This window comes from Anolis carolinensis, chromosome X (assembly GCF_035594765.1).
Source record: "Anolis carolinensis isolate JA03-04 chromosome X, rAnoCar3.1.pri, whole genome shotgun sequence".
Classification (NCBI taxonomy): domain Eukaryota; kingdom Metazoa; phylum Chordata; class Lepidosauria; order Squamata; family Dactyloidae; genus Anolis; species Anolis carolinensis.
This window is the reverse complement of record NC_085847.1, coordinates 3,271,099-3,292,615: the sequence shown is the minus strand read 5'-3', so window position 1 is coordinate 3,292,615 and position 21,517 is coordinate 3,271,099. Positions and strand designations below refer to the sequence as shown.

Sequence of the window (21,517 nt, the reverse complement as noted above, 5' to 3'; positions counted from 1 at the left end):
ATAGCAGATAGATTATAAATAAAATGGGAGGGAATGATATTAGCACTTTGTGTCTCCAAGACCATTCGTAGCAATTTTATCTATGTGCTTCATATTTCATAGAAATATGTTTTAATATGTGTATTTAATACAATGTTTTATGATGACGTGTTTTCAGAGGCGAGTAAGAAATAAAGTAATATATATTAAAATATATGATACAATATAATATATAGGTAAGGTTGGGTAAAGGTTTTCCCCTGAGGTTAAGTCCAGTCATGTCTGACTCTGGGGGTTGGTGCTCATCTTCATTTCTAAGCCAAAGAGCCGGCGTTGTCCATAGACACCTTCAAGGTCATGTGGCCATTGGCATGACTGCATGGAGTGCCGTTACCTTCCCGCCGAGCGGTACCTATTGATCTACTCACATTGGCATGTTTTCGTACTGCTAGGTTGGCAGGAGCTGGGGCTAACAGCGGGCACACACTCCGCTCCCGGGATTTGAACCTGGAACCTTTCGGTCCGCAGGTTCAGCAGCTCAGTGCTTTAATGCACTGTGCCACCAGAGGCCTCTACAAGGATGGTAAAAACATCAAAAACATCTGGGCGTCCCCTGGGCAACGTCCTTGCAGACGGCCAATTCTCTCACTCCAGAAGCGACTCAAGTTGCTCCTGACACTAAAAAAAAGCACAATATAAGCACTAAATTACTAGGAATGGTGTCTTATTAGTATTGTTGTTGTATTATTATTGTTATTTTTAGTGTAAAGGTTTTATTTTGTGTAATAATGTGTTTTTATACTGTTATGTGCTGCATGTTGTTGTATTATTGTTGGAAACCACCCTGATTCCCTTTTGGGAGATAGGGTGGTATATAAATAAATTATTATTTTATTGTATGACACCGCAAACAAGATAGCTATGCTGGATTTCGTATCACAAAATCACAAGTCGAACACTTCCCAAGTGTCTAGGACTGTGTGATGTATTTTCGGATGATGCGCGCAGATCCCAGTAGGGTGGCCTTTTGCAGTTGGCAGATCGTGATTTTGTCAATGTCTATTGTTTCCAAATGCCGGCTGAAATCTTTTGGCACGGCACCCAATGTGCCCATCACCACCAGGACCACCTGCACTGGTTTCTGCCAGAGTCTTTGAAGTTCAATCTTGAGGTCCTGAGAGCGGCCGAGTTTTTCCTGTTGTTTTTCGTCAATGCGACTGTCACCTGGGATGGCGACATCAATGATCTAAACCTTTTTCTTTTCCACAACTGTGATGTCTGGTGTGTTGTGTTCCAGAACTTTGTCAGTCTGGATTCGGAAGTCCCACAGTATCTTTGCGTGCTCATTTTCCATTATTATTTTCATTATTATTATTATTATTATTATTATTATTATTATTATTATTATTATTATTATTCCTGACCCCCCTTCTGCACTCTGGCCCCAGAGTGGCAATTAGCCCTGCTTTGAACCGGGATATATGCCAGTGTGGACTCAAATATTCCAGTTCAAAGCAGACATCCCACAATGTCTGCTTTGAACTTTAATATCTGAGTCCACACTGGCATATAACGCAGTTCAAAGCAGATGATGTGTGTGGAAGGGGTCCCAGGCCTCTTTCCTCTCTCATGAAGGAAAGAGGGAAGGGGAAAATAATGTCGAATCACAGCCGGAAGTGATGAGAGTCCTTTGGGGGCGGAGTTGTTTTGGAGGCGAGGGAAAGGGGCGGGCCGACCTGGCCCACGCAGGTGAGGGATTCCTAAACCCAGCCTATGGCGTCCTCAGAGGACTTGCCCGAAACCCCGCCCCTTTTGCTTTCAAGGAGGAGGAGGCATTCTGGGACATGTAGTTCCGGAGTCAGTCCAAACACCACTTTGCAAGGCCTTGCAAGCCTTCGATGTCTTCCTAAACACTCCCTCGAAAGGGAAGGCCTTTCATGCGGAGGTGTCTCTGGCGGTGAGGCGAGTGACAAGCGGCGGTGCGGAGGCCTTGGTCGGGTCCAGAAGAAGCGAAGCAGAGGAGGAACTCCAGTCCGCCATGGTAAGGGGCTTAAAGGCCTAGGCCCTGGGGTCTTGCCTCAGCCTCCCCGCCGCCTCAGGGCCTGCATTGTGACTTCAGGCCTGGCTCTGAGGCGGAGAGCAGCTTGGGAGCGGGCGGTGGCTCTGGAATAGGCCTCCTGCCAGGAAAGGTGAAGGAAGCTGTCATTGCTGCCGTCTCCTTGGCCACTGCCGCCTGAGGCTGCTTTGGGGAGACTTTGCTTTGCTTGGGAGCCACAGTGGAGGGCAGGACAGGGCTGCTGTGACTGGAGAGGCCTCGTTTCTGGGGCCAGGACATTGGTGGGGTATTCTTGACTCTTAGGGTCTTTCCAGACAGGCTCTATATTCCAGGTTTCTGCATTAAACTGTAAGAAAATCGCACAGACAGACTACAAACAGAGGCACAACTATGTGGCCCATATGAATCCCCACTGCCAGATAATCAGGGATCATATCCTGGGAAATAGGACCTGTCTGGAAGGGCCCTTATTCTTGCTCTTGCCTTCATCACAAGCCTTGCGTTCTTGACAGGACTCTGGGGATCAAGGCCTATTCTATACAGGAGAGTCTCGCTTATCCAACGTAAACGGGCCGACAGAACGTTGGATAAGCAAATATGTTGGATAATAAGGAGAGATTAAGGAAAAGCCTATTAAACATTAAATTAGGTTATGATTTTACAAATTAAGCACCAAAGGATCATGTTATACAACAAATTTTACAGAAAAAGTAGTTCAGTACACAGTAATTCTGTGTAGTAATAACTGTATTTACAAATTTAGCACCAAAATATCATGATATATTGAAAACATTCACTACAAAAATGTGTTGGATAATCCAGAACGTTGGATAAGTGAATGTTGGATAAGTGAGACACTACTGTATTTATTTGTTTATTCTACATTTGTAATACAATGTTATGATAATTATAATTCACTATTATAATTGTATATTTATTTACATGCAATATTACTAATAATATTGCAATATAGTCGTATAATATAATATATTGTATGTATATATACAGTAGAGTCTCACTTATCCAAGTTAAACGGGCAGGCAGAAGCTTGGATAAGTGAATATCTTGGATAATAAGGAGGGATTAATAAAAAGCCTGTTAAACATCAAATTAGGTTATGATTTTGACCAATTAAGCACCAAAACATCACGTTTTACAAGAAATTTGACAGAAAAAGTAGTTCAATACACAGTAATGTTATGTTGTAATTACTTTATTTACGAATGTAGCACCAAAATATCACGATATATTGAAAACATTGATTACAAAAATGGCTTGGATTATCCAGAGGCTTGGATAAGCGAGGCTTGGATAAGTGAGACTCTACTTTACTTGTAAACCGCCCTGAGTCTCCTTCGGGTGAGAAGGGCGGGATATAAATGTCGCTAATAAGTAATAATAAATACATTTGTTTGTTTATCCCACTTTATCTCTCCATACGGAGATTCAAAGCAGCTCACAATCAAAAACATTACCGTATAAAATGTATAAATATACAATAATAAAACAGTATATAATTATATAACCCAATGGCATAGTAGGTTAAACAGCTGAGCAACTTGCCGTCCAAAAGGTCGGTGGTTCAAAGCCGGGGAGCAGGGTGAGCTCCCCCGATTAGCCCCAGCTTCTGCCAGCTATTCTGGGATCAGATCCTGGGAAATAGCCTGTCTGGAAGAGCTCTTATTCTTACTCTTGCCTTCATCACAAGCCTTGTGTTCTTGACAGGACTCTGGAGATCAAAGCCTAGTCTATATTTATTTGTTTATTCTACATTTATTTGTTTATCCCGCTTTATCTCTCCATACGGAGACTCAAAGTGGCTCACAATCAAAAACATTACAACATAAAATAGACAAATACACAATAATAAAACAATATATAGTTATATAACCTGGTGTTGCAGCGGGTTAAACAGCTGAGCAACTTGCTGACCAAAAGGTTAGTGGTTTAAAGCCGGGGAGCGGAGTGAGCTCCTGCTGTTATTCCCAGCTTCTGCCAACCTAGCAGTTCGAAAACATGCAAATGTGAATAGATCAGTAGGTAAGAAGGTAATGATGCTCCATGCAGTCATGCCAGTGGCCACATGACCTTGGAGGTGTTTACAGACAACGCCGGCTCTTCGGCTTAGAAATAAAGATGAGTATCTGCTCCCAGAGTTGGTCACGACCAGACTTAATGTCAAAGGAAAACCTATACCCTTTACCTTACTATATATTATTAGTAGTAATTATATTTAATATACAGTATTAGTATTACTATATTACATTATTATTATTAATAATATTGTAATAATAATATTATTGCAATGTTATTATACCTCCATCGTGTCTCCTGCAGCATCACTCAGGAGCCCCTCAATATATACAATATAATAATATAGAGAAATAATAACATTGTAATGTAATACAGTGTGTTCCCTTTGTTTTATCGAATATTATTATATGTTTGGGAATTATAGACTCGTATATAGACTCATGTGTAAATCTATATACATTTTATTATTACTATTTGTATCCAAATAGTATGTTTGAGAACTGTACATTCATGTATGCGTCTAGGAATTTGAGCCAGAACATCAACCCCAAAAACCTGGGCCGGCTTATCCACAAGTCTATGTACATACTGTACTTTAATTGTGATCAAGAAAGGAACCGCCTCCTTCTTTGAGTAAGATGGCAAAAGGCAAGAGCTCAGGGGAGCGGCTCAGGGGAGCGCAAAAGGATCACTAACCTGTATTCTCTCGGCTGTGAAGCTGCTTCTAGACTTATTGAATGCACTGCAAGGGAAAATAGTAGCAGCAGCATTGATGCTTTCCCCTCTCTGATGAATAATCCTCAACTTACCCATGAGTCACATCAAAATCCATAATTTTGTCTCCCAAACATGTCCTTGACTTACACACGAAGTAGACTTATACATGAGTATATACAGTGCGTACACATACACATGCACATACATATATTTTCTTTATAAAATGCAAGTGTAAATAAAAGTACAGCTTCTAATTTCCAGCAGGGTTACAAGCACATCACATGGCAAAAATGACATTCCACGGGTAAGGCATAGGGTCCTTATCGCACCGCATGTTTAGAGGGCTTTGAAAGCCTGCCTGTCAGTGGCCATGTTAAGGAATTGTGGGGGTTCTAGCCTGAGACATCTTCGGGGCCAAAAGCTCCCTCTTTCTGTCTCAGTATCTTGACCACTTTGGCTTGTCATGTTCTGTGTAAAGGCCACCCGCGTCTTCGAATGCCTTGGCTTATAACTTATTTTGTTCTCCCCAGTTTTCTTTCAACATGTTTGATCATCCGATTCCCCGGGTCTTCCAGAACCGTTTCTCAACCCAATACCGTTGTTTCTCAGTGTCAATGCTTGCTGGGCCTAATGACCGATCCGATGTGGAGAAAGGAGGGAAAAGTATGTGTTGGTTTTTCTTTGGGATGATCTCTGGAGTGATCTTCTCTTATGGGACCTAAAATAACAATGAGCTACAAAGCATTTTTGTCACTTTTGTGGTTTGGGAAGGAGGAGCGGACTGAAAGACATATAAACTGACTGCCATCTCTGTGGGGATACGTGAAAAAGTGAATAATAGTGAGCCCTAAAAGGTAGAGACTTTTGACCCAAGACTAGTGTAGAGTTGAGCTGGAGGACCTAGAAAATGCTTAAGAGATATATATATATTTCAGACCTAGATAAATGAAACGGTACTGTATAGAAAACAACCCCCTTTATATGCTAGGAAATGAGATCATGATTCGGCATTTCATTTGGTTTTAATCTGTTTAATTGATTGATATGTTTTAATTGCTCATGTTTAGGTTGTTAATATGTCGTTGAGATGTATTTTAATGCTTAAGATACATTTTTTTCAGACCTAGATAAATGAAACGGTACTGTATAGAAAACAACCCCCTTTATATGCTAGGAAATGAGATCATGATTCTGCATTTTATTCTGTTTTAATCTGTTTAATTGATTTATATGTTTTAATCGCTCATGTTTAGATTGTTGACATGTTGTTGAGATGTATTTTAATGTTCGCAAGCTGCCTTGAGTCCCCTCTGGGGTAGAGAAAGGCGGGATAGAAATGAAGTAAATAAAGAAATTAAGGTGAGAAGCCAGGATGCTGCATTTTAAGTGTCAATAAGTCATAAATACAGGTCAGAAAGCCAAGTTCACATGGTCAGTGGAAAGTGAGTTGTGTTTATGATACTGCTTGGTCAGGGTCCTTTGTGATGGGGCTTTTATGATGCAGCCGTCCCATTTCATGGAGGGAAGCTTACAGATGATGGTGTCTTCCACTTGTAACTTCTCGCTTGTCTCCTTTTTTCTTTTCACACACAAGGAGGAAACAGACAGAGCAGCAGCACCAGCAGCCCTTTCAATGTGTAACTCTGGTGTTCCTCCTTCTAGAAAGATCCCTTTGTCTTCCTGATGGTCTATCTAGACCAGACTGACATTGTGCTAACATTCTCTTTGTTTCCCAGTGGAAGAGAGAGTTGTGAGAGGAATGTGAGGTTTCTTTTAACTCGCAATTATGTCCTAAAATGCTTTAAACTGTGTTGTCGGATCTATGTCCATGTCCCATTGCTGCCTCAACTTACGACAACTTTCTTGTTTTTTGTTTCCACAGTAATTATGCCTCCCTCTGCTTTGGATCAGCTCAGTGAGTAACTTCTGTTTAACTCCTTTGTGATGTGTAGGGTCGGAAGGTTATTCAATTACTGCACAGCATAATCATAGAAACCTAGAGTTGAAAGAGAGCTCAAAGGGCCATCCAGTCCACCCCCTTTCTGACAGTCAGGAACGTAGAATCAAAGCACACCCTTTTTTGGCTGCCAGATAGTTTGGACTCCCATGGTCTCTTCTGGTTGGCTGCCCTTGGCTTGGACTTTTGGAAGCTGAAGTTCAAAATATGATAAGTTATGAAAGCTGTCTCAGGACTTCTTCAACTTTTTCCACTCTGAACCCTTTTTGCTTGAGTAATAAGTTAAAAAAGTAATCATTTACTGATAATAAATCAGTACAGTAGAATCTCACTTATCCAAGCTAAACAGGCCGGCAGAACCTTGGATAAGCAAATATCTTGGATAATAAGGAGGGATTAAGGAAAAGCCTATTAAACATCAAATTAGGTTATGATTTTACAAATTAAGCACCAAAACATCATGTTAGACAACAAATTTGACAGAAAAAGTAGTTCAATATGCAGTAATGTTATGTTGTAATTACTGTATTTACAAATTTAGCACAAAAATATCATGATATATTGAAAACATTGACTACAAAAATGCATTGGATAATCCAGAACCTTGGATAAGCGAGTCTTGGATAAGTGAGACTCTACTGTATTTGCAAGGGTTGCTACTCAGGCTGATTTCCCCTTCTTATGAAGTACAGATGAAGCATTTTCTGTGGAATCCATTGCAAACAATGCCTGTTTTGCAATGCGGCCGCAACATTGAGCTAAGGGGATGGGACTCACACTAAGAAGCCCCACTCTGACCCTAACTCTATGCATGATTTGCTTAATAGAAATAGATCTTAATAATAAATAATAATAAACTCTATTTATACCCTGCCACCATCTCCCAGAGGGACCTGCGACGGCTCACAAAGCATGAATGTCTTTCATCTCCAAACCTGAACAAGAAAAAAAAATAGCTAGTATGGAGACCGCAAATCAAATAGTTGGCCAAATGGGGTTTTATTTTAAAATCCACTTTGTGGGATCCTGGGGTTGCATGGAACACAATTTGGGAACCTCTGCTTTATAGTAAAGGGGGGTGACGGTCATAGAGTGATCAGTAAGCTTTCCCCTCTAAATGTGATCTATGTGTTGAAAACAAAATCGAGCCCAAGTCTTGATCAGGAATACAAACCTGTTCTGCTTCAGATGCTGTTGGGTGCTAGGTCCCATCGTCCTTCACCATGCATTGATGGGGCCAATAGGTTTGGGGAGTCTACAAGTTATGGGGAAACATAGCTGACTGGTTTGCATCAAACCATATCCTTAGCAGGCTTTAGCAAAGTTCTTAGGAGACACATTTTCTTGGGCCTTTTCTTTCAACTTAAATATTTTATTGTCTCTTGGTCAAATCCTTATTGTATTTTACTCTCCTTATATTTTACTTTTCAGCCATATATAAAATGGGCAATTGCTTCGTACATTAGACACCGTATTATTTTGTGCACTTGAGATCAAGATATGAAAGCTGTCTCAGGTGCAGCCTCGCTATGCTCACAATTGCTTACATTGTCCATTGGCCAAATGCATTCGATTGACCTAATTATTTTCCCCGATTAGCTGTTTTGTTTGGTAATGGGAACATTAAACAGTTGTTACGTGATTTCGAGTTGTTTATAGTTCAGGTGTGTTTTTCATTTTAAGCTTATATAAGATCCCTGACCTAGATGTTTTTGGGTTTTTTGGTCTAACAGGACATTGTTCCTCTTCTGTTCTTATTAGGTCGACTGAATATTACCTATCCTATGTTATTTAAATTGACGAATAAAAATTCAGACCGTATGACCCACTGTGGTGTGCTTGAATTCGTGGCAGATGAAGGCATCTGTTATCTTCCACACTGGGTAAGTGGACACAGTTGGTTTCTTGGTGTCTTAGTTCTTAGGTCTCTTCCTGGAATTATGGGGCACTGATTCAAAAAATGGCATAGGATACACTGCATCCGCTCTCATTTCTTAGTCCTGGTTTTTAGTGGACAGCTGATAGATGGCATATATTCTGTGTCTCAAAAACTAGAGCCATTAGGAGAAAACTGGGGCCATTTTTGGAACCAGTGGGTCAGATAGACCCATAAAACAGGTCTAACGTTGGAGGCACCCAAAGGTGAATTGACCAGTGTTATCAACTACTGTCAACTTGAAAGATCTCTGTGGAAGCTGTTGTCCGATTCCTCATTATTTCTGGCTTACTTGCATTGAATAGTTTGTCCAAATGAGCTTCCCAGGTTACACTTCAAATGCATAACAACAACCTCTATTTTTAATATGTGATTTTATAGATGTATTAGGTGCCACAGTGGCGCAACAGGTTAAACTCTTGTGCCGGCTGAACTGTTGACCTGAAGGTTGGCAGTTCAAATCCGCGGGACGGGGTGAGCTCCCATCTGTCAGCCCTAGTTTCCCATGCGTGGACATGAGAGAAGCCTCCCAGCAGGATAGTAACACATCTGGGCTTCCCTTGGGCAACGTCTCTGTAGACCGCCAATTCTCTCACACCAGAAGCAACTTGTCTCAATTTGCTTCTGACACGATATAAAAAAAGATGTATTTAAATACATTGTGCCACCCTTCCAGTCTAAAGGAAAGATGGGTAATAAATAATACTATTATTGTTATTATTTAATTTATAGCCCGCTTTTTTGTTCTAAAGAACAAAAAGTGACTCTTTGTGTTGTCGAAGGCGAAAGTCCTTGTCAAACTACTGCTCCCAGGATTCCATAAGTATTGAGGCTGTTCAAGTGGAGTCAAAATGCATTTATTCTGCAGCGTCTCCCAAGGACGAGCATGAATGTGTGCCCTTGTCTTCTGTTTTGCAGATGATGCAAAACCTCCTTCTGGAAGAAGGGGGCCTGGTGCAAATCGAGAGTGTCAACCTTCAGGTGGCAACGTACTCAAAATTTCAGCCTCAAAGTCCGGACTTCCTTGACATCACCAACCCCAAAGCTGTGTATCCTTTTCTTCAGCCTTTTGTGGGAGCTACAGGGGTATGGGTAGAGAACTAAACTGTGTTCACACTGTTAACCTGTTCCCCTCCATTACTGCTCCATGGGTCAGTCAGAATAGAGACCATGGTTTATATATCCAAAAACTGGTAACAGAGACAGGAATGGACACCGTAGGGAGCCTGCCTTGTAAAAGTGGGATGAAAGTGTATTCCTCTAAAGCAGGCATCCTCAAACTGCAACTCTTCAGCTGTTTGGGCCTCCAACTCCCAGAAGCCCTAGTCAGCTTGTTCACTGGTCAGGAATTCTGGGAGTTGGAGGCCAAAACAGCTCGGGGCCCACAGGTTGAGAACCATTGTTTTGGGGTAAAATAGGAAACCACCATCACCTAGAAGGGAGTATATATATAATTTGGAAAGAAGAAAAACAAAGAGATGAGAAAAAAGTACAAAATATTACATCTACCTAAGGATATAGGTTGTAGGAAACGGGGGAGATTAAAAATGGGGGTGTTTTGGTTCAAATTCCAATCTTCATCATTGTTTTTAAAAAGGTCTTCATTTTGTTTTATTTCTTTCTAAAGTCTGCTTCCCCTCTTTCACCCTTCTTCAGTATCAAAGTTGTTTCTCTTGGTCTTTACTTAAACTATATTATCATTTTCGTTTTCCTTTTTTTTCAAATAGTCTTTGAATGGTGACAAATCTATTTTTAGCATTGCCTTGATGGTTTGCTAATAACTGGCTTAATTAGTCCATATTCATCATTTCTGCTGTTTTCAGGAGCCATTGATCTGTTGAAGTTGTCTTATCTTAGCTATAATATTCTCTTATTAGTCTGAGCTGAAGCCAGGAGATATTCTTACAAGTTTGGTTAATTTCTTCTTGAGTTTTGACTGTGTACCTTTCGTTTTGTTTCTTTGATATTTCTCTCTAGGTAGGCTATTTTTCCCAGTCTAGTACTCTGTCTTGCTTCTAAAGGGGAATGTACAGTAGAGTCTCACTTATCCAAGCTAAATGGGCCGGCAGAACTTTGGATAAGCGAATATCTTGGATAATAAGGAGGGATTAAGGAAAAGCCTATTAAACATCAAATTAGGTTATGATATTACAAATTAAGCACCAAAACATCATGCTATACAACAAATTTGACAGAAAAAGCAGTTCAATGATGTTATGTTGTGATTACTGTATTTACGAATTTAGCACCAAAATATCACGATATATTGAAAACATTGACTACAAAAATGCCTTGGATAATCCAGAATCTTGGATAAGTGAGTCTTGGATAAGTAAGACTCTACTGTACTAAAAAAAATGTATAAATATTAAAATAAATTTAGCGTCCCTACTTCGCGGATTTTCACTTATTGCGGGTGGTCCTGGAACCTAACCCCAGTAATAAGTAAGGGAACACTGTATTCTCTTATTAATCTGAGTTGAAATTGGGAGAGATTTTTATAAGTTTGGTTAATTTCTTCTTGAGTTTTAGGTAGGCTATTTTCCCAATCTAGTACTCTGCCTTGCTTCTAAAGAGGAAAGTAACATTATTCACTTATAGGGATGTGGAATTGGTCTGTTGCTTCTTTCACTTATAAGGATGGGGAATCGGTCTGTTCCTTCTTATCCTCGGCCCTCCGAACCCACAGATTCAACCATCCACAAACTAAAAATAGATTTTTTAATTTCCAAAAAGCAAACCTTTGATTCCCCTGTATATAATGGGACTTGAGCATCCATGGATTTTGGCATCCACTGGGGTCCCAGGAACCGAACGCTAGCAGACGCCAAGGCCCCACGGTATTTCTTTTAAACCCCGTTAATTAGCCAACAAAGTGCCCAAAGTGCTTGGCCTAAGATTGGGAACAGGCAAACAATCTGAAACCCAAGAATGCGAGTAGAAAAACAAAACGAAAGATGAGGAGGGAAGTGGAAGAACAAGGAAAACCCACCGAGGCTTTCAAGACTCTTATAAGAATGAAAGCGTTTCAAGAAGACGGGTCCGATCTTGGCAATGTGAGGCTGTTGGCGGCAACTGTCCATTATGGGTCCACTTGACCTGCCCTGTCAAAGGGAGCATACCTCTCATTGCCAGTTGCTAGGGAATGGTGAGTGGGAGAGAGCCGTTGCCCTGGCGTCCTGTTTGTGCACTTTCCACTTGTATGTATTCTGCCATGGGAACAGAATGCTGCACTAAGTGGGCTTGAGATCGCATCTACCAAGGAGTTTCTGATCGTTTGATTGTTTTCTCTGTAATTGCCGGCCCGCGGAATGATCGCTACCAGCTGACCATCAAGGGGTGGAGAGAAAACCTGGGGGGGTGGAGTTGAGTGGGAAGGTTTAAAAACGCCGGGAAGCGAGCTCCCGGAGCCATCGGCCACCTTCCTCTTGCAATGCTGTTTCACCTTAACCACCTCTGAAGGTTGGAAAATGCACTGAGAAATTTTGCGTGCCTGACCACCGGGGATGTGATTGCCATCAATTACAACGAGAAGGTAAGACCGGCTGGGTTGACGCCCAGGAAAAGTCGCTCCACTTTGGATCAAAATTGGGAGCCGGCTTCCCTTCTGCCCATATTTCTACTCAGTCCTTACATTGGTTATCTAATTTCTTTATTACACTTCATTTAGATAATATAGATAGTCAGCCTGAGGGCAAATTTACAGACTTTTATAAGCTGCTCAGAGAGCCTTTGTGGCTGGATGCAGGATCAAAATTCCCAAAATGAAATAGAATATATAATAAAAATCATTGCACAGTACAGTGAGCAGAATTGCCTCCCAGTTAAGGAGTGCTTAATGGTGTCCAGTTTAATCCAACTAGGAGAGAATTTCCGAGCCATAGTCACGAAAATGTCATAATGGATTGTTTTTTATTTTCATCTCAATGCTTAATTTTTTTGTTGTAAGTTTGCTGTTGTTACTATGCATTATCTTGTATTATTTTGATCGTATTCATTTGAGGCATTGAATGTTTGCCTTTTTGTTTTGTGTCTGTATACTGCCTTGAGTCCCTTCGGGGAGAGAGGACAGTTTAGAAATAACATTTATTATCATGTATTATTAAAATTGCTCAGAATAGTAGTAATAATGACTTTTGTCCTATCCTTTCTTTTTAGATATATGAGCTTCGAGTCATGGAGACTAAACCCGACAAAGCAGTGTCCATCATAGAGTGTGATATGAATGTAAGTTGTATTTTGATGTTTCTCTATGTTTTATTGTTTTATCTGGGCTTGGCCCCATGTAAGCCACCCCAAGTCCCTTTGGGGAGATGGAGGCAGGATATAGAAATAAAGTATTATTATTATTATTATTATTATTATTATTATTATTATTATTATTATTATTATGTTGGTGAATTGTCACCTTTTTTATGTCATGCCTTTGTAATATTTTATATTGTGTCCTTCCATATTGTTGTTTTTATTATATTGTATACTGTTGCTTTGTTATATCTTGTATATCTTTTTGTCGATGTGGGCTAGGCTTTAATGAATCAACGAACAATTTTTCCCCCTTGGCTGTTTAAATTCTATTTCTGGGGAAAGGGGGAACCACTTGGGAAGGAACTGTTGAAAATCAGCCTGTCAATATTGTGTGTTAAGTAAACAAAAGAGGCCATTGCAAGAGTCTGTTGCCGTTGCGTGATTGTGCATTTTGCATCCACTTGATGCAGGTAGACTTTGATGCGCCCTTGGGTTACAAAGAGCCAGAGAGGCAGGCGCAGCATGAGGAAGCCACGGTAAGTTGCCTCTTGTTGTGTGCTTTGTTGATCGATTCTCTTACTTTTCCTCTATATAGCTTTAAAAATACAGCACTGAGTGGTAGAAATTTGCTTTCTAAAAAAGGTGACTCAAGGTGTCTTGTTGTCTTTGTTTTTCCAGGAAGGTGAAGCAGATCCAGGCGACTATGTGAGCGACAAAGGATTCCGTGTAAGTCTTGTATTTAGTCGTGCAATTAGGGAGCTATTATATTTCACTTAATGCTGAGCGAGTGCACTCCGACAAAGTACTAGTCTGGGGGGAAAAAACAACAGAGATTATCAGGTGGTGTTTCTTGGCGAAGCACCGACGACTGAAGCAACTTTAGTATTTTTGTAGACTCTGAGAAACACTTTGGATGAATGAAACTTGGACCAAAATGTTAGCGACTTTAATGAAACTGTTTAAATATACAGGAACAAGGTCTTGTTAGTTATGTAGAAATCTCTCTCTCTCTCCCTAGGCATTTTCAGGATCTGGAAACCGATTGGATGGGAAAAAGAAAGGTGTTGAAGCGAATCCTTTTCCTATTAAACCCGGAGACATCCGAAGGTTAGTTTGCCCCAAACAATTCTATGCATATATTCCTTGCCAGACTCGCTTGTTTGTTTGACAGGAAAGTTTTGAGTTAGTAGTCATTTTTTCGACCAATATTTTAAATTAATTTTGATAGTACAAATGACACTGAAAAGAGTACAACAAACATACATCTCTACCTATAACTCTAAAACTACCAACCTAGACCTAAATTGGTTTTTAAAGTGGATTTTCCAGCTTCTCCTTCGTGTAACAAGTCAATATCCCTACATTTTATGTCTCCAAACCTGTACCTAAAGTCTTTCCCTCAGATGGATAAAATGCTATCCATTCTTTTGAGACTTATCCTTTGCTCACTGGCTTACGAGGAGTAGGAGAAGTAGATGGTAATACTACCATTAGACCTCTGATTAATAGCTACCATCTGTATCCATGCCCTCTTCGCCCCAACTCAATAAGCATCTTGAGCAATAATCGATCTATTTGCCCCCAAGGAACTGGGAAACTGATGCTCCTTTTCAGTGTTTGATGTTTTGTTTTATGTCTGATATAACAGGTTGCATTTTTATTTAATTTTAGTTAAGTAACAATTTGTTTTTATATGTTGGGTTGTCAATGTTTGTTGTTATGGGTATATTGTTGTGTTCGGGCATTGAATGTTTGCCTTTTAGGTTTGGAGTCTGCCTTGAGTCCCTCCGGAAAGATATAAATATAAATAAAGTTTTATTATTATTATATTACAGTAGAGTCTCGCTTATCCAACATTCTATATTATCCAACGCAGTCTGCCTTTTAGTAAATGTTTTTGTAGTCAATGTTTTCAATACATTGTGATGTTTTGGTGCTAAATTCGTAACTACAGTAATTTCTACATAACGTTATCATGTATTGAACTGCTTTTTTGTCAGTTTGTTGTAAAACATGATGTTTTGGTGCTTAATATGTAAAATCATAACGTAATTTGATGTTTAGTAGGCTTTTCTTTAATCCCTCCTTATTATCCAACATTTTCGCTTATCCAACGTTCTGCCGGCCCGTTTATGTTGGATAAGTGAGACTCTACTGTATATATATGTATTATCCTTGTACTTATCCATTTCTCTTAATTCCCACATCTTCACTGTCCAGTCCTCTATAGTTGCTTTTTCTCTTTAGTTGGCAATCGTGTGCTTGGATCACAATCCCAGCTCTGACAAGTGTAATGGGATTTTAAAAGGGATTTTTGAGATCTTTAAAGTTGCTTATCCATGATGAGTGCAATGTTTACATTTTCTATAAGAGATAAGCAACAAAAAAGGAGGGCTGTCTCATCTAACATTGTCAGTTCTCATTTCCTTAATTGTTTCTTCATCTGAGCTGCACTTCCGTGTAACTTAATAAGTGAGACAAACAACAAAATATTGTCTTACGTGTTCATGTTCACGTTGTCAGCCTTCCCCCCTCCCAAAAAAACATTGCATCCTGTTTATCTTTGACACAAACTTTCCCTGTTTTCCCCCTTCCCTGTAGGGACGTAGTAATGGAAGCTGCTGACAACCTCCTTCTTCATTATGATGTTAATAATCCAATACATTTGGAACCACCAAAATTGGGGAAATTTCAAGTTTAAATGGCATCCCTTTCAATCTAGACTCTAGGCTTAATACCTTCCTGCTCCTTTAGTTTTTGTCCTTCTTTAGATCTGCTTTGGACAAGGGCTGTGGCAGGCTTATAAAGTATTATTATTGTTGTTACTATAATAATAATAATAATAATTATTATTATTATTTATTTATTTATTTATTTATATCCTGCCACCATCTCCCAGAGGGACTCGGGGCAGCTCACAGAACACTCAAGGTGCGACATACAAAATACAACAAGTACAAAACAAAACATAGACAATAAACAGTTACCGTTGCCTATTGGGTCCTGTATATTTGTAATAAAGAAGTAACAGCCCCTGATTTCTTTTCCGCAGAGGGATCCCTAACTATGAGTTCAAGATTGGCAAGATCACCTTCATCAGGAACTCGCGGCCACAGGTCAAGAAAATTGAAGAGGTGAGTCCTTTTTTGGTGTGGAATTTCATGGGCGGGATTGTCTGTTTCATACAGTAGAGTCTCACTTATCCAAGACTCACTTATCCAAGGTTCTGGATTATCCAATGCATTTTTGTAGTCAATGTTTTCAATATATTGTGATATTTTGGTGCTAAATACAGTAATTACAACACAACATTATTGCGTATTGAACTACTTTTTCTGTCAAATTTGTTGTATAACATGATGTTTTGGTGCTTAATTTATAAAATCATAACCTAATTTAATGTTTGATAGGCTTTCCCTTAATCCCTTCTTATTATCCAACATATTCGCTTATCCAAGCTTCTGCTGGCCCGTTTAGCTTGGATAAGTGAGACTCTACTGTACTTAACTAGAGGGACATGTATGCAATTTATATACTTGAAACTGCTTGTAACGTTCGTGAAAAGTCATGAAGGGTAGCCAAGTATTGCCTGGGCGAGGGGTACCAGTATTTAAAAATGGTAAAATCATGACAGTCAATAAAAAGCAACACTCAAAAAACAGGATAATTCCCGACAAGAAACAATCAGGGCCAGTTAACACCTCCAAACAAAGGATTCCCCAGGCAGGGAGCAGCCAGACTTTGAAGCTATAACATTCAATGCTAATCAAGGTGGCCACTTGCAACATTCACACTCGTCTCAAGCAGACAAGAGTTCTTTCTCCCACCCTGGCCATTCCACAGATATATAAACCCCACTTGCCTAGTTTCCAACAGACCTCACAACCTATGAGTATGCTGGCCACAGATGTAGGCAAAACATCAGAAGAGAATGCTTCTGGAACATAGCCATAGAGCCCGGAAAACTCACAGCAACCCAGTGATTCTGGCCATGAAAGCCTTTGACGACACAATAATACCTATTATTATTATTGACACAACGACATTGTATGACACAGCAAACAGGATAGATATGCTGGATTTCATATCACAAAATCACAAGTCGAACACTTCCCAAGCGTCTAGGACTGTGTGATGTATTTTCGGATGATGCGCGCAGATCCCAGTAGGGTGGCCTTTTGCAGTTGGCAGATCGTAATTTTGTCAATGTCTATTGTTTCCAAATGCCGGCTGAGATCTTTTGGCACGGCACCCAATTATTATTATTATTGTTGTTATTATTATTATTTGAAACACAACAATTTGAGTCCACAGCAGGCACTCTGCTGGCTGTTGTATTGGATCACACGTCGGACACTTCCCAAGTGTCTAGGACTGTGTGATATTATTATTGTTATTATTATTATTATTATTATTATTATTATTATTATTATTATTATTATTATTATTATTTGAAACACAACAAGATGAGTCCACAGCAGACACTCTGCTGGCTGTTGTATTAGATCACACGTCGGACACTTCCCAAGTGTCTAGGACTGTGTGATGATATTATTATTATTATTATTATTTATTTGAAATACAACAATTTGAGTCCACAGCAGGCACTCTGCTGGCTGTTGTATTGGATCACATGTTGGACACTTTCCAAGTGTCTAGGACAGTGTGATGTATCAGCAAATAATGTGTGCAGATCCCAGTAAGGTGGCCTTCTGCAGCTTGCAGGTGGGGATTTTGTCAGTGCTGATTGTATTTAAGTGCAGGCCAAGGCCTTTAGGCACTGCACCCAGTGTGCCAATCACCACTGGGACCACCTTGACTGGGCTTGTGCCAGAGTCTTTGCAATTCGATCTTTAAATCCTCATATTGTGTCAGCTTTTCCAGTTGTTTCTCCTCAATCCTGCTGTCACCTGGGATCATTATTATTATTATTACTACTACCATTTGAGGAACCAAAATGTGTATTGGCCAGTGTTTTTTATTATTATTTTTTCCATCATGTTCTTTCAAGTGTTTCTATCTTATGGCAACCCTGGGGGGAAACTTTCACGGGCTTTTCTTGGTGAGTTTTGTTCGGAGGGGGTTTGCCTTGCATTTAACTGAGTGAACGTGACTTGTCCAGGCTCACCCAATGGGTGTCTATGTCCAAGCAAGGATCCAAAGCCTGGTCCTGGTCCCCAAAGTCATAGTCCAGTACTCAAACCACTCCACCGTGTAGGCTCTTAATGTTCTCCAACATACTGGTTTTTACTCTTCTCCCTATATTTCAAATATATAAACAGTCAGAATTGCTAAACTAGACAAGCAAAATCAGTGCTCTTTTATGTTCTTATAAAACAACTTGCACCATTCTTTTTGGGATAACATAATACCTCTGTTGATTGCTTTTTTGTAATCTGTATTTGTGATTGAACGTTTTGTCAGCTTGCACCCAGGGGGTTATAGTATGTAGGATGTTTACAGCATTTATGTACTTAAGGGGCAAGCAGTCCAGCAAATAACAGGGGAAGGGAACAAGCATCCACAATCAAAGGAAATGAAAAGCTGAAGAGTAAACAAGTGGGCTCAAAGAACCCTTCTGTGTTCTCTTAGAAGAGACTTTGAGTGGCCTATTGAGGAAGAGTGTCCTTCTAGAACACTAAGCGGATGCATGTTTGCCTCTTCCGCCCTTTGCCTTTTTTTGCTAAAGTGTAATGGGTTAAGATGAAATTGTTTCAGCAAAAAAAAGATTTTCAAGTTGCATCTTGAATATTCTTTTGAAAAATGGGACCAAAAATAGACCAAAAATAGATATTTTGAATTGTCCTCCCTCCAACTGCCACTCGCTCTTATCAATTGATCCGGATTAAAACATTTCTTAGAGGAATTGGGGCCCCAGTGGCACAGTGTGTTAAAGCGCTGAGCTTATGAACGGTCGCAGGTTCGAATTCGGGGAGCGGAATGAGCGCCCGCTGTTAGCCCCGGCTTCTGCCAACCTAGCAGTTCGAAAATATGCAAATATGAGTAGATCAATAGGTACCACTATTAAGTCCAGTTGTATCCGACTCTGGGGGTTGGTGCTCATCTCTATTTCTAAGCCAAAGAGCCGGCATTGTCCATAGACACCTCCAAGGTCATGTGGCCGGCATGACTGCATGGAGCGCCGTTACCTTCCCGCCGGAGTGGTACCTATTGATCTACTCACATTTGCATGTTTTTGAACTGCTAGGCGCTCATTCCGCTCCCGGGATATGAACCTGGGACCTTTTGATCCGCAAGTTCAGCAGCTCAGTGCTTTAACACAGTGTGCCACCAGGGGCCCCTAATAATAATAATAATAATAATAATAATAATAATAATAATAATAATAATAATAATAATAATAATAATAAAAAAATATATAATCCGCACGCATCATCCGAAAATACATCACACAGTCCTAGACACTTGGGAAGTGTTCGACTTGTGATTTTGTGATACGAAATCCAGCATATCTATCTTGTTTGCTGTGTCATAATAAAATATAATAATAATAATAATAATAATAATAATAATAATAATAATAATAATAATAATATACTTATCCAATGTTCTGCCGGCCCATTTATGTTGGATAAGTGAGAGTCTACTGTAGTTATTTTATAGGCAAAACCCCTCATTATTATTAATAAATAATATGTTTTCTGTCTCTCTTCTCAGGACGATCCTGGACAACGCTTCATTGCCTTTTCGGGAGAAGGCCAGTCGCTGCGCAAGAAAGGAAGGAAACCCTAAATCCCGGATCCTTTGGCTTCCAAACAATAAAATAATGCTGCAGTACCTCGGATCCTTTCAGAGCCTTTTTCTTGGGTTGTTTCTTTCAGAGAGAAGAGAGAAGCTCTTGCTTACAAATGTTCTGGTTCAGAGTTGGAAACGGAAGGCGCAGGCCGGCGAGGACTTAAATCGGATGGAACTTGAGCTAAGTAAAATATGGAGCTGGGGCCCTCTTCTTATCCTTAGTTTAAATTTGTGTTATCAACTTGCTCGTTGATTTCACGGCGACCCCATGAATTTAATGAATTGGCTTTGCTCCGGCCAGGAATCCTTTGGGATGGTTTGTCCCAAGTCCTTCCTCTGAAACCAAGCCTGTCGCGCCCGGGATTCCTTTGGGACGGTTCTGTCTTTCGGATTTTCAGTCACAGTTTCCTTTGTTCTGGCGTCTGTGTGGGATAATCCGAAAGAGAAACCCTTCCCTCTGCACCAAGCGTTTGAGCCTGCAACCTTTGGACAAAGGGGGATGAAATGAATATAATTTTCTGTCGGGTGGATTCCTTCCTCTGAAATCCAGCGTCCGGGAGACTTGGACTTTTGGGGAATCATTCTGCCTTTTCGAACCCCGCTTATCCAAATCTCTTTAAGCAGCTGGGAGCGGTATTCGAAAAAAGAAATTATTCCCGCCTTGCTCCGAAGGTCCGTTTGGATCGGACTGAGGTCAGAGCTTGCGTGTCGTGACATTGTGGCTTCACCATTCCTGCCCCTGAAATTCAGCTCTTGGGAGTCCTGGATGTTTGGGGACAGTTCTTCCTTTTAGACTGGCACTCCTAGAATCTCTCCGAACATCTAGGAGCGAAACTCTAAAAGAAGAACCTCTCTCCCTCTGCTTTGAAAGTCCATGAAGTCGCTTAAGGTGGCTCTATGGCTCTTTCAGAGGGGGTTTGACCAAGCCCTTCCTCTGAAATAGAGCCTCCAGCCCCATCCACTGCGTTGTTGTATGTTTTCCAGACAGTATGACCATGTTCTAGAAGTATTCAGGCCATGCAGTCCGGAAAACACACAACAGCCCTGTAATTCCAGCCATGAAAGCCTTCGACAACACGCCTAACCACTTAGCTTCCATGATCAGAGATCCTCAAGTACCGTTAGGGATTACAGTAGGATGTACTGTGTGTCTCTGTGCCTTCAAGTGACCTGTTGACTGAGAGCAATAATAATAATAACAATAATAATAATATAATCCCCCCCGTAGGTGACACCTTTGACACTTAGGAAGTGTTCGACTTGTGATCTTGTGATACGAAATCCAGCATGTCTATCTTGTTTGCTGTGTCATACAATAATAATAATAATAATAATAATAATAATAATAATAATAATAATAATAATAATAATATAATCCCCCCGTAGGTACCACCTTGACACTTGGGAAGTGTTCGACTTGTGATTTTGTGATATGAAATCCAGCATACCTATCTTGTTTGCTGTGTCATACAATAGAATAATAATAATCATAATAAATAATATAATTCCCCCCGTAGGTGCCACTTTTGACACTTGGGAAGTGTTCGACTTGTTATTTTGTGATACAAAATCCAGCATGTCTATCTCGTTTGCTGTGTCATAATAAAATAATAATAATAATAATAATCCCCCTCGTAGGTGCCACCTTGACACTTGGGAAGTGTTCGACTTGTGATTTTGTGATACGAAATCCAGCATATATATCTCGTTTGTTGTGTCATACAATATAATAATAATAATAATAATAATAATAATAATAATAATAATAATAATAATAATAATAAATCACACAGTCCTAAACACTTGGGAAGGGTTCGACTTGTGATCTTGTGAT

The 21,517-nt window shown here is 40.1% G+C and overlaps 1 protein-coding gene and 2 non-coding genes across 4 annotated transcripts; all 3 read left to right on the top strand.

The window, feature by feature from the left end:
- Positions 1-1,726: 1,726 nt before the first annotated feature.
- On the top strand, positions 1,727-19,725 carry ufd1 (ubiquitin recognition factor in ER associated degradation 1). 2 transcript variants are annotated; one of them, XM_003225121.3, is made up of 12 exons: positions 1,825-2,020; positions 5,317-5,449; positions 6,669-6,701; positions 8,505-8,626; positions 9,598-9,728; positions 12,142-12,214; positions 12,838-12,906; positions 13,398-13,463; positions 13,606-13,653; positions 13,946-14,034; positions 15,980-16,061; positions 19,606-19,725. In XM_003225121.3, exons 1-12 carry the CDS (start codon positions 2,018-2,020, stop codon positions 19,678-19,680), a joined length of 924 nt encoding a protein of 307 aa, XP_003225169.1. In that variant the 5' UTR covers positions 1,825-2,017; the 3' UTR covers positions 19,681-19,725. The 2 variants fall into 2 exon arrangements, with proteins under 2 accessions (XP_008115569.1, XP_003225169.1); XM_008117362.3 differs by lacking the exon at positions 5,317-5,449 and having other exon boundaries at positions 1,727-2,020.
- A 330-nt stretch (positions 19,726-20,055) lies between these two features.
- mir5407 (microRNA mir-5407) lies at positions 20,056-20,136 on the top strand. The gene has a single exon (NR_130008.1). It is a non-coding gene; the product is annotated as a microRNA mir-5407 (primary transcript).
- A 323-nt stretch (positions 20,137-20,459) lies between these two features.
- On the top strand, positions 20,460-20,535 carry mir5406 (microRNA mir-5406). The gene has a single exon (NR_130007.1). It is a non-coding gene; the product is annotated as a microRNA mir-5406 (primary transcript).
- Positions 20,536-21,517: the final 982 nt, after the last annotated feature.

Excerpts from the sequence above, each read along its gene's own strand:
- ufd1 (XM_008117362.3), top strand. The coding sequence starts at position 1,753 with ATGGCGTCCTCAGAGGACTTGCCCGAAACCCCGCCCCTTTTGCTTTCA. Across the intron at positions 13,464-13,605 it reads CGCAGCATGAGGAAGCCACG|GAAGGTGAAGCAGATCCAGG; the intron begins GTAAGTTGCCTC and ends TTGTTTTTCCAG. Across the intron at positions 16,062-19,605 it reads AGGTCAAGAAAATTGAAGAG|GACGATCCTGGACAACGCTT; the intron begins GTGAGTCCTTTT and ends CTCTCTTCTCAG.